Genomic DNA, 13,407 nt, shown 5'->3' with positions numbered 1-13,407 from the left:
GCCAGCACAGACCCAATTCAAACCCCCGACATCTGCACAAAATCACAGGTCATCAAGGTCAGCAAAGACCTCCAAGACCAAGTCCAAGCCCTGCCCAAACACCCCATGCACTCTGAACCACATCAAGAAGTGCAACATCTGCTCATTTCTCAAACACAAATGTTGGAGTTGCATTTCCATTACCCGAAGTTTAACCTGTTTCATCACCATTTCATTTACACAACGAAATAAATGCAAAGTCTTTTGCTGATAATAATTAAATAATTTGGTTTTTTACCAACCTTTTGGTATTAACACCCCAAAAATGCTGTGAACAGGGACTACTAAAGGAAAACACCATAATTTGCCATCACATGACACAGGACCACCCAAGGGACCTGCCTGGAAAGAGGGTGGGGCACTATCAACAGGAGGTTTTTGTTTAAATAAAGGCATTGGTAACCTGTTCAAATAATGATGACAGTCTCCATTGTAAGATTCACTTTAGATTGAAAATATATAAATCTTGAAACACCAAAGGGAAAAGGAGCAAACAGCCTGAGCTATAAACTGCCTGTATACACCTCTATACATCTTCCCAACGTCCTGCCTGCACATGGAAACCACTTAAAGTGCCATATTGCAGCTCATCCTTCCAGCTCAGGTACCTTTTGGATACAGTACAGCAAATAGTATTTCAAACACTGCCTTGATAAATAACTTTCCCAAGAACATGCAGGGAAGACTGAAGACTCCACTGATCATCATTCCCTCCCTGCTGTGACTCTGCAAGGGGGGAACACCTCCCCCCCCCCATTAGAGGGGTTTGCTCCTCCATTGACCTTTGCTTCCTGCACAAGGAGGCTGGAGAGGGGAGGGCTCAGACATCTTCATGGACAGACCAGGGAGTGTTTTGACATGCCCAGAAGGTCACTAGCAGGGCACGAAAACCATCTTCCACAAGTGTGGAGGGTTCAGGGTGTTTGTCATCCTCAGTTGTCTGAGGAAGGAGAAGGACTGAAGGAGGCAGGGGAGGCGCGTGATGGAAGAGGCATCTCCGAATTATTTATGTGCTGCTACTCCCCCACGGCTGGGAAAGCTGTTCTTTGCATTAGCACAAAGTGAAAAGGGACTGTGAAGTATGGAAGGTACAAGATGAGGCAATATTTTGTATTTCCTCCTGGGATACAGGATTTCAGTGACAGAGACTGGAATAACTTACTGCATCCCATTATATATTACCCTTCAGATGCAGAGACACATTTAGAGCTGGTCCCAAGTGAAGTCCCAACAAATTCATCCTACTTTGCACAACAGACATACCCCATGGGAAAATCTCAGTGTAATCACAATATTTCTATTTTCCACGGGGAAAGTCAAAATGACAGCAGGGCCTTCCTCTGCAGGAGGCTTTTATGACATTCATTCCATTCCTTCAGGAAAGCTGACAACATGCCTTGAACCACACACTGGAACAGGCACAGGAGCCAGGATGGGAGCTGGGATTTACAGACTCCACATCTCCCCCCAGGAAGGCTGGGAGGCACAAGGGAAGAGCTTGGTGAGAGCAAAGGCACTCGCAGGGAAACCTCTAGGAAGCCTGGTTTCCCTGCCCCCAACAGAAAGAAGGGAGCTGGGGAAGAATTTCTATCTTATCTTGCAGAAGTTTTAAGTTTTTACAATCAAAGTCAATTCTGTTCCTGAAATCAGTGTTTTTGGTGTGTTTCCAGCCCACTCCCTTGGCAAATCTTCCTTACTCATGGATAACTTCCCCCTGCCATGGCTCAGCCTTTGAACTCCCCACCATTTCTATCTATTTTCATTTTACAGCTTTTCATCTCTCCTTCTCCTCTTCATCCCTCTCTTGCCCTTTCCATGGACCTGTTCCTTTTATTGTTCACTAAACCCAAATTCTCTCCCCTTCTCCTCCCCAAAACACCACCTTCAGCACTTCAAGGGGACCTTCTCCTCAGGCTTCCTAATGCACATTAACAAACTTAGTCCATTCCCAATATTTCCATCATTTCTTCACCCATTTCTCTCCTCCCCAGCAGAACTTGGCTGCAGAACAAACACCAACTCTCCTGCTCCTCCGACTGCACCATCCTGCTGTCCTTCCCAGGAGGAACCATTACCCTTGAGATGCAGAAATCCTGCCAAAGAACAAATGAAAGCACCTGGATTGGGATGAAAAACTTACTGAACCTGCACCAAACAACATCTTCCCTTCTGCATCCCAGGGCCAAACACAGGAGCATCCCCTGGGGGTGTCCAACTTCCCTGGGACAAACAAAAGCTCAACACTGCATTTCTCTGCTTTGGATTAACCAGGACTTCACCACCCACTTCTGTCCAGCTGACCCACGTGACCCCTTTCCCATCCCAGGAAGGTTTATTAAATCTGGGGGAACGTTTTTAAAGGACACTGGTGGTTATTTGCTCAGCAACAAGAATTGCCTATTTCAATTTTATTCTGTCCTTGAGATGCAATCTCCACATGGTCAATAAATGCCATAAAAAGGCAGATATTTATCATTAAAGTGGCTGAGGCTGTAGCAGGAACAGCAGCCTGTTCCAGCTCTCCAAAGGCAGCTGGGGGAGATCAGTGGCAGGACAGGGTGGAATTTGGGTGTGCCAGGATGGGGCTGGGCTCAGGTGCCACGTGAGCAGGCACAAAGGCCATCATCCCCTCACATCTTTTCCTCTTTCCTTCTCCCCAACTCCATCTGATTGATTTTTCCTGAGTCTACGGAGAAGGAGGAATTACTCAGCCCCCCCTGGTCCCATCCCAGAATCCCCACCCTGGGCAGAGGCTCCTGCTGCTGCAGTGCCACCAGGGGCACATCCAAACCCTGAATTCCCAGTGCCCAGCAGCTTCCCTGCTCTCCTGCAGGAGATCATAAGGACCCTGTGATAAACACCAGGTGTTTATCTTCTAATGATGACAAGAGATAAGAAAATACATCTATCACATGGATACCAAGGATTGCAAGTTTTTTTAAAAATTCAAATTCTTTAACAACGCACATATATTTGGTGCCAACACTCCCTGTGGAGGCAAGAGAGAGAAGTAGATGCTTCCAAAGGGCAGCTCAGATCTCATCACTCTTCTTTACTGCTCAGGGAACGGAGCCAGCCAGCCCAGGACATCTGTTATGTCTGAGGGAGGAAGAGGCCTCGCTAAGGAGATGGAGATTGCATTCCCAATGTTTGGATAATCTTAACACACAGGCTGGTGCCTTGAGGGTTTTTGAACACCTAAGCCAGGCACCCACTATCAAGTCAGAGGCCCAGACATCACCTTAAGGACATCCCCCATGCACTGCTCCAAGGGACAGCCCTTCCCACAAGTGAGGGAAAAGCCACAGCAGCACTGGCCATGCACACAGTGACACATTTACTCTGCTTTTCCACTCTCAGAGGTACCATCCAGCTCCAAATGCAACCCAAACCACCCTCGAGGATCGAGGCAAGTGCATCTCCAAGCAGATCAGTTACAATTAAAAGGAAACCCTATTAGCCCTGACAGACTGCAGCACAGCACAGGCTGCTGCAGCTTCTCACAGCAATTGCTCCTGATTTTTTTTTTCTGAAATGATAAAACATTTGTTATTTGACAATAGGAAAGAGAATAATAGATTTCACGACAATACTATTCAACATATCTTCACTGCACACCAAAAGGACAAAGTCATGAATATTTGGGAAAAGTAGAAAAATTGAAAACACTTGAAATGTTGGGATATAAATGACTTGATTTTATGAGTGGCTTATGTATTTGGTTTGGCTGTATTTGATCAAGAAAACAGGCTCTCGAGAGACTGAATAAAGGGCATTCCCATCAGAAAGCAGAACCACTGAACACAACCCATGACAAAGGGACAGCCCTGCACAGCATCCCCTCCATCCCCAAGACCTCCATCCCCTCCTGCCAACACTGACCCCACAGAGGAGGGGTCTGCAGGACCATGAATTCACTGGGAAAACCCCCTGAGCCTCCAACCATCTTCTATCCTCAAATTCCAGGAATGCCCTGGAGTCTGTGACCCTCCAAAGAGCCAAGACATGCTAGAAACCACATCAACACCTGTGGTTTCCTCAGGCTGCACTTCAAACCCAGATTTCTGGACCAGTCTGTCAGGACACAGGCTCAGCTGCTCTGCCTGAAGTGCTGCAGGATTTGTGCCCCTGGGTTCTGGCAGAGGCAGATCAGTGAACACTGGCTGTTCCTCCAGCTCAATGAAGCCATCAGGGTGGACAGGACAGCACCTTATCCCATCACCTTCCAAGCAATGACTCATCCCAATTTCTGTCTGAGCAGTGGCTCTGTTAACAGCTGGGTTTGTGAGCTGCCACAAGGAACAGAGATCAGAGACCCTCAATTTGGGGCATCACCCACTGCCAGCATCTCGTGCCAAAGCTCCACTAAAACATCCTATTTGTTCTTTATTACCATGGCCAATGCAATCTCTGCCCACCACAGGGATTTCATTAACCTTTTTCACCTTCCTTTCTCATTTTTGGGTACAAACCCTGAGTTATGCTATGAGTGTTCCAAACCCTTGAGCAGGGCTTCAGTGGATGAAGAGTAAAACAAGAGATGTTTCATCAGCACCAGAATGTAAGAGACAAAGAAAACAGAGCAGGATTCTCTGGTTGGCACCAGGAATCATTTCTCCATTGGAGACAGACAGAGGAGTCTCCTCTCCCCTCTGAAGCACAGACAGTTGTACAACCCCCTCGTGCAGTGACTCCACTCTCTCCTGCTCCCCAGCACTGATTTGTGCTAATGGAATTCCCAACAGACAGCATAAAAATTAAGTTCTATTACAAAAATGTAGATTGAGGATCAGAGCAGGCAGCTGAGCAGACCTAGAGGAGCCCACGAGAGCTCTGTGAATCACTGAGGGATGACAGAGCAGCTCCTGGCTCTCACCAGTGTCAGTCCCATCAGCAGAGGAACTGAATTAGAGCAGAGTCTGATGATACTCCACGCTGAGGGTGTCACAGAAAGCACCGGGAGATGACTCAGATCACCAAAAACCCACTTCAAAGGACTTCTTTTGAGAAGCACAAGTCACTGTAGAAAACAAATAACAAAGTTCTAGGAAAGGCTGTCGTATTTCCAATTTTCAGTGGGTAAAGGGGCTTAAACCACTTTTTGTTACAAATAAAAAACCCATAGAAAATAATTTCTGCAGGAGCTACTTAATTGTATGTATGTTTTTAATTTGTAAAAAACCCAATGAATTTAGAGAGGATAATATTTAATGCACAGATTATAATGCAATGCAAAACAGTGGTTCATCTGATTCTGGGGGAGTGACACAGAGTCACAGAATATCCTGAGCTGGGAGGGACCCACAAGGATCATCCAGTCCAACCCCTGGCCCTCTACAGAGACCCCAAAGATCCCACCCTGTCCAAAACCCTCCTGGGTTGTTGTCCAAACCCTTCTGGAGCTCTGGCAGCCTTGGTGCTGTGCCCACTGCCCTGCAGAGCCTGGTCAGTGCCAACCACCCTCTGGGGGAAGAACCTTGTCCTGATACCCAAGCTGACCCTGCCCTGGTACAGCTCCACTTGTCAGACAGAAGGACACTGTGCCCCACACAGGGGTACCCATGTGGACACACACACGGGTTTCAGTACCAAGGGTAAAGCTGGGAAAAACAAGATCAAGAAATTCAAGTTTATATTGAGAAAAAGTAAAGAAATACTGTTCAGTAGCACTGCTGGGGAAAAAAAAAATCTACTTGTGAGGGCAAGAATGATTGAAAATCCCAGAAACAAAGAATAGTTTGAGTTTGAAGGGATCTTAAAGATCATCTATTTCCAAGCCCCTGCCATGGGCAAGGAACCATGTGAGGGGTCTCCTCTCTGCCCTGGTTTGAAGGTTCTGTCCCTGAGCACCCCCAGCTCTGGGGTTTGTGTCCCTGAGCACCCCCAGCTCTGGGGTTTGTGTCCCTGAGCACCCCCAACTCTGGGGTTTGTGTTCCTGAGCATCCCCAGCTCTGGGGTTTGTCCCTGAGCACATCCAGCTCCTGCAGTGATGCCACCCCAGCTCACCCAGATGTTCTGCCCTTGTGTAAGAGGCATCTGCAGGATCACGGAGACTGAGGAATTACAGAAATGAATATTTCAGAAAAGGAGGAAAAAAGAAGATAAAGAGACTGTCACAAGTGTTGTGCTCTCTGTGCTAAGGTGGCTTAGGGCTGATTCTCCTTCCTGCTCTGCCGAGGCTTTAACGAACGGCACCGACTGAAAGTCTTCAGGAGAAACTTCAGTGCACGAGTCACATCAGCCCAGTGCACAGGAGCTGTAATCCCCTTTGAGCTCGTCTTGAGCACTCAGAGAAAGACACCAAGCTTTTCCAGAATCTTTCTGCTCCAGCCCTTCCAACAGGCTGGGAACATCCTCCTCCCCTCAGTGCAGAGATCCAGCCCCTGCCTTACGGGCAGGCTGCTCTGGTCCTGCAGGCACAGCCCCTGCTCAGAGCCAGCCTGGCTGGGCAGGAGCTCTGATCTCTGGGATCAGGCTGGCTCAGGGAGCCGTGGGAAGGCAGAGGGAAGAGGTGAAGGTGGCAGACACAGCCTTGCAGCTCCGGGCATCCCCCTCCTCCCCCACGTGTGCTGCAGTGGGGTGAGGGAGCACCAAGGGCTGCTCAGAGCACAGCCAGGGTGTGAAATGGGCCACTGGGGGAGAGAGCCTTAATAAATGCACTCCAGATCTTTCATTTATCTGTTAGGAGGCATTCAAGTGGTCTTTTGCTAACGACTTCAATATATATATTTCTTACAGATAGCAATTAACCTTCTGGTACAGATTAATCTTTTTAAAAAAATCAAAGATGAATTAATCTTTGAAATTCAAGTATTCAGTAGTTTCATTAATAATCTGAAATTGTCCTTTAGGTTTTCCATAATTAGACCATTCCCCTAATTTATTAATCCCACAGACTGCAGAGCATGTTTCAAATCTTCATCTTCTGCCACAATGACATATTCAAACTCACTTGAAGTGCTCATAATAAAAGTCACTTTGTGAAGAATTATTAACTCAGAGGATCAAGCAAAGTCTTTATATGCTAAAGCATATTTGAAAACTAAGCAGGGGTAGCACTTTCTACTCATCCTGAGATTTCCTAAGATCCTGGCTGATCAGAAACAAGTTGGGATAAAACACTGAATTTAGATAATTAGCTCACTACAGACTTGAGGCCAGAGATAATAAATGTGCTGGTACCTATGGACTAAATCTTCCTTTCTGCCTAAAGAACCTCATTATGAGCTACAAGACAATTGTCTGGGAGCTGATGACGCCTGTGCTCTGTGGTGTGCCTCAAATTTGGGAACAAATGCCTCCCCCCAGGGCTGCTCCTGGCAGCTCCCCTGGTCCTACAGGGCCATGCAGGGAGAACCAGCACAAGGAGCTCTGCTCCAACACCTGTCCCAGCTCTGCTCCAACACCTGTCCCAGCTCTGCTCCAACGAGTGGCCCCGAGTGCCATATCCAAATGTTTTTGAACACTTCCAGGGCTGGTCACTCCACACTGCCCTGAGCAGCTGTGCCAGGGCTGGACAACACTTGCTGTGAAGACACTTTCACGAACATCCCACCTGACCCTCCCCTGGTGCCCCTCAGGGCTGTTCCCTCTCCTCCTGCCCCTTGTTCCCTGGGAGCAGAGACTGATCCCCCCCGGCTCCCCCCTCCTGTCAGGGGGTTGTGAGAGCAACAGCACAACTCCTGATGGACATCACAAGTCTTAGGTCACTGGAAAATGAGGTAAATCACCCCCAAACCCCTCTCCTGCTCTCCATCCTCCCCTTACCCCTTCAGGGCATCCTCAAAGTCAGGGAACAAGGTTCTGTTTTTCCACAGGGATTCAAGGTCAGGACCTGTATCTCCAGGCAGCACAGCTCCATTAAACCTCCAGACAACAGGATCTTCTTACGTTCCCAGGGTTTTACAACCCCAGGGAACTTGTTGACAGGTATTAAATCCCCTCAGAACTTCACCTGAGCTTTATCTGTGCCACACAAGAAGTTCAGCACAGCCCTAAGAAGCAGTAGCGCCGGGGATCGGATTATTCCTGTTCCAGAGCCTCTGGAAGTTGCTGCACTATCCCTGTTAGTGCCTTCATCTCCTAGGCATGATCTACATCCCCCTGCATGCAGAGCTGCTGTCAGCAGGGGTGGGTTTGGGTTTGTGCTTTGTTTTTTATGAAGGATGTGGAATTACATGTTGACTACACAAACAGCTCACATAACAAATTTAATTCTCCAGAAGGTCTATAAAGTGGGACAATATTCTTCACTGGAGTTTGTTCTTGACACAGAGAACATATTTCGGGTATGATTTTGCAACAGTGGATATTTGCAAATAAAGCCAATTTTAAATTATAATGAACTCTGGCATTTGTCACTTCCTGCTGTCTTAAATCCAACCCCATTTTCTTTAATACCACATAAATATGCATTTGTAGGAACAGACATATTTATGCAAATGCAGGTTCCTCCTGTGACATCAATAGAAGGAAACAATTCCAGATCCCACTCTCCAAAGCCCCTTTCTTTTAAGCACAGGCACTTTCTCCACGTGCTCTGGGATGATGCTGCCAGGAGGGATCCATCAGCTCCTGAGACAGTTTGGGAGCGAGCTGGTGCTTCTCCTGCAGACAGAGCTGCTGCTGATCCAGCCTTGGAACAGCCACAGGGATGGAAACCTCCAGTGGCTGCTCCAGAGCAATTCCTGCCCTGCCCTGGCTGGGCACTGACCCCATCCCCTGAGCTGGGACTGGGCTGCTTTTATTTGAGGCAATGGCAGGGCAGGCAGAGGGTGGGAGGTCTGTGTTCATTCTGGGAATACAACAGAGCTTATTCTTGCACAACAACGGTGTGTTCCCCATCAGGCTCTACCACTGAAGCCTTCTGGAACCTTGCACTTATCACCAACAATGAATTACAGCATCTGCTGATTTCTCCTTCCCAGTACAGGATCCAACTCGAAACATTTCCATTCCCAAACCCTTCTGATTCTGGATTGCAAATCAGCTTGCCAAGGATTTGTACCTCTATTCCCAAAGAGCCAGCTAAGGTCCTCCTACACTCTGGTGCCTCTGGGGAAAATTTAGAGCTCTTTACCCTGAAGAATAAGTTACAGGGATGGGGGTATGAGCACACAGCACTCACACCTTCAGCCCAGGCCCCCTTCCAGGTTCTGTAGCAGAAGAGGAAAGCAAACTGCAAAACTGGAGGGAAAGATTAGAAATTGTCTCAACTGAACTGGCCCAGAGACTGAAAGCAAAGCAACTCCAGTCAGGCAGAGATGTGAGAGCTGAACAAAGTGTGACACAAACGAGTGTCAGGTATGAGCAGGGCACAGGACCCCGAGCTGGGGAGAGGGAAAAGCTCAGTGTTCTCCAATCTCCCTTCTACCCATGTCAACACCACAGGATGCCCTCCAGGGCAACAGCAGGAGCTTGGTAAGGCTCAGGGTTCTCTATTTCCCCCAGAAATGACTGAAAGCCACTGAGGTTTCAAACTCTGAAGCTCCATAAGCAATTCAGGAATGAGAGTATCCAGGAGCCACTGCAGAGCATTGCAAAGAACTGAAGCAACCTTAGAATCAAATGTAAGTCCTAGAAAAATAATATCACATTTGGTACAAAACAACATTCATCACTTCCACAGCATTGTCTGGGGGGGGGGACGGGCGTTGCCTACCTGCCTCTCTGGAAATTTGCATGAAGGACTCGACTCCTTTTTCTCCATAATTCCCTTCAGATGCCAAAGTGGATACATAATTCCATCCCAAAGCTTTCACAATGTCCACCATTGCTTGTGCTTGGAAGGAATCTGGAGGAACCACACGTGAGAAGAAATCATAGCGCCTGTCATCACTCAACTCTGGTGCAGTTGAGGCATAACTGATTTGTGGGATCTGTAGAAAAAAATAATTTCTGATAAATATACATATTCAAACACTCACGGCACTTCTTGCAGCAGTCAGCTAAAGCTGGAGGCTCCAGCTGAGCTTTGCCTTCACTGTTTCCATCTCTATTTCTCCACTAAGTTCCCTTACAACGTACAAGCCAAAGAAACAATCTTTTCATTGACTTCAAGTTACACAAATAAAATAGTTAAACAATTGAAGGCAACTGTATATGTGCACATCCGTAATGTCTTCCTTTCAGGCAATCTAAATCAAGCACAGCACACAAACCATTGTAATCACTGTGTCCTTTTGTTGGTGTTCTGGTTTTACCAGCATCAGGTGATTTGGGACCCTGAATGTAACCAAGGTTAAATCTCCACCTGCCATTGCTGGCTGAAAGTCAGGAAGACCCTTCATCAACTTTTGGAGAATGAAGGGTCCTGACTTAAGCAAAAATATGTTTATTTTTTATTCTTTCTGATGGAGAACAGTCGGGGAGGTTGCTGAGCACGGCCACCTCTGTCCCACAGCCACAGCCTGGGCACAGTTCAGCTCTGTGCCAACACACCAGCCATGGCTTTCCTCCTCCCAGCAGAGTGTGACGGTGACTTTTGCAACAGAGAGACCAGAATATTGTTCAGGACTATTTTCTCCTTGATACCAAAGTCCCTGAGCAGTTATTGAGCTGACAGCATGTTAATCCCCAGACCCATTATGCAATTGTTTGAGTAACAGTCTGGGACTGCTCCTTAAATTAAGGAACCTGCCATAACTCTCACTTGAGATGCCACAGAGGGAACAAACAGCTTTGCAATATACACAAACATGATCGTATATAATGATCTGAGCCTTCTGCCTCAGGAAAGGTCAGCACTTCATACCTCAGCACAAGCGTCTTCTGCATTCTTATATTTTGTCTCTGCAGAGCACTCTACAAGTATTTATTAGCTTTCCTGCCTTCTCAGAAAAATAAACATTGTATTTCCCCAGGATCAACTCCACAAAGGGCTCAGCACCTTTGATTCCACAGAGATCAGGAGCACAGGAGAGCAAATTTCCCCAGGATACACATTATATCTGTGCAGTTACATGGACATCTGCAGCTCCTACAGCGGAGGAAAATCAGCCACTTAAAGCAAAACTGGTGCTGCAGACCCAGCAGAGTGAACAGAGAGGGAACTTTGCATTAAACATTTCACTGATTAACTACCCCAACCCTTGCTGGTATTCAACCTAAAAAAACATGGAAACTTTCACAGAATCACAGAATTCCCTGAGCTGGAAGGGACCCACAAGGACCATCCAGGTCCAACCCGTGGCCCTTCACAGACACCCCAACAATCCCACCCTGTCCCTCAGAGCGTTGTCCAAACCCTCCTGGAGCTCTGGCAGCCTTGGGGCTGTGCCCACTGCCCTGGGGAGCCTGGGCAGTGCCAACCATCCTCTGGGGGAAGAACCTTTCCCTGAGATCCAACCTGACCCTGCCCTGACACAGCTCCAGCCCTTCCCTGGTGCTGTCCCTGCTCACCCAGAGCTGAGGTCGGAGCTGCCCCTTGGGAGGAGCCGCAGACCCTGCTGGGCTCTGACCTCAGTCTCATCTCCAGCTGGACACACCAAGTGCCCTCAGCTGCTCCTTGTGTGGCCCCTCAGACCCTTCCCCACCCCTGTGTCCCTCCTTTGGACACTCTCCAACAGCTTTAGATGTTTCCTTTATTGTGATACTCAAAATTGCCCCCAGGACTGGAGGAGAGGCCACCCCAGGGCAGAGCAAAGGGACAATCCCCTCCCTCCCCCAGTGATGTCCAAACTGAACATCTGTTTGCATCAGCTAAAATCCATCATCTCAGCCTTTCTTCTCCTCCTTTTTCAATGGTCACATCCAGTTGGATGTGGACAAACCTCCCCCAGACTCAGCTGGAGCCTTTGCCCTGTGTTTTAGGATCCTCCACATTACTGGTGTGTTTTTATTGAGGATGACTTTAACTGGAGAAACACAACATCCTCTTCCCTGCAGTCAAACCCCAGGGGCCAGACCCCCTCTCCTCCCTGAGATCTCTTCCCAGGGCTCACACCCATCAAACCAACAGCCAGAAGTCATCCCCCATGGCTGCTCACCAGGGGAGCTCCCAAATCTGCTCCTTCACCTCCTGTCAAAGCTGAAGTGCCCTTGAAAACAAAAATGGATTGACCCAGTTCATCAAGACCCAGCCCCAAGCTGGCCAATGTCACCATTCCAGGGAGAACAAGAGGAATTTATAGAGGTTGTTTTGTTTTATGTGGTTTTTTTGTTTGTTTGTTTGCTTGTTTTTTAATTAAATTGATAAATATTTTCTGTCTCTTCACTGAGGTATTTTTCTTTCAGTTTTGATAAAATCAATGTGCTCTTTGTCACCAATATCTCACATTCAAAACTGGAGTTTAAAGGCGGCAACTTTTTCTCTTATCACAGGTTTCCTGTTTTCTGTTCTGAAACATGTCTGAAACCTTCCAAAGCTCTCAGGAATCCCAGCCTGTTTCCAAATGGCTCCAGCATCTTGGCAGAAGGGCTGTGGTCCATGAAGCCCAGGGGACCCCAGTCCCCCTGGCCCTTCCCCAGCCTGTGCCCCTGCTGCCTGTGCTCAGAGCTGCCCCCTTTGCCTCCCTCCCCACAGCAGGACACAGAGAACTGGAGCTCTCTGGGTCCAAACTGGACCCCCGGGTTTGGCAGAGGAGGGAGCACATCTCTGCTGTGGGAGGAAGGTTTTCCTGCAGTCTCTGGCTTTTCAGGACTATAGCAAACATCTGACTCAGGAGTTTTCCATGTGCTTTGCCTGGCTGATGTTCTGCTTACAGTGAGGGTGAGTGATTAATGCTGGGAGCATTGCTTTAGTCAGTGATTGATTAATGTTAATTTATTTTTAACATTGAACATTATTCTTCATTTATTTCATTTTCTTCTGCTAATGAAGAGCTGTCTCTGGATCCCACTTGTTGTCCTGCTTGAAAAGCAGGTCCTGCTTGTGAGCAGCTGCCCCAAGAGCCACACCAGAAATGTACCAAGGACCAACTCATCTCTCTGACGGGCTCCTAAATCACTCCTTCCAGCATCAAACATCTCCCAGCAACAATTATGGAACAGGGTATTTCAGAGCAGAACCCAACTGAAATACAAACTCCCTGTTCTAATTTTTCATTTCAAGCTCATGTTGTGTTATCTCCTCATCCCATATCATCATCCTCTTCCTCTCCCTGTCCAGCAGACCCTTCTTTCCAAGCAAAACAAGACCTGGTGAGTTCCTCGTTGACAGCCAAGTGTCTCAGCTGGGAACACACAAGAGCCTCAGGGCCAGAGGACAAACCAACTCTCCCTGGAGCTCCAAGGGCTGCCAGAAGCCCTGGGTTTGCTGCCCACCTCCCCCACCCCTGCCAGCACTGCTGCAGAGTCACTGCCATGGCCAAGGACCCCACAAAGCACCAAAACCAGCAAATAATTATTGCTACTGTGCCACTTCAAATG

General features: G+C 47.8%; 1 protein-coding gene across 6 annotated transcripts in view; it reads right to left on the bottom strand.

Annotated features, from left to right (window-relative positions):
* The window catches only part of GRM7 (glutamate metabotropic receptor 7), a 139,938-nt gene extending 130,024 nt beyond the window's left edge, over positions 1 to 9,914 (bottom strand). For all 6 annotated transcript variants that reach the window (XM_027640729.1, XM_027640725.1, XM_027640726.1 and 3 more), the window contains exon 1: positions 9,701 to 9,914. In XM_027640729.1, the coding sequence (XP_027496530.1) occupies positions 9,701 to 9,812 (112 nt within the window). In that variant the 5' untranslated portion in view covers positions 9,813 to 9,914. The remainder of the gene's footprint in view (positions 1 to 9,700) is intronic.
* Positions 9,915 to 13,407: the final 3,493 nt, after the last annotated feature.

This window comes from Corapipo altera, unplaced genomic scaffold, assembly GCF_003945725.1.
Source record: "Corapipo altera isolate COAL_440 unplaced genomic scaffold, ASM394572v1 55, whole genome shotgun sequence".
NCBI lineage: Eukaryota > Metazoa > Chordata > Aves > Passeriformes > Pipridae > Corapipo > Corapipo altera.
The sequence above is the reverse complement of the archived record's forward strand: the minus strand, read 5'-3'. Positions and strand labels throughout refer to the sequence as shown.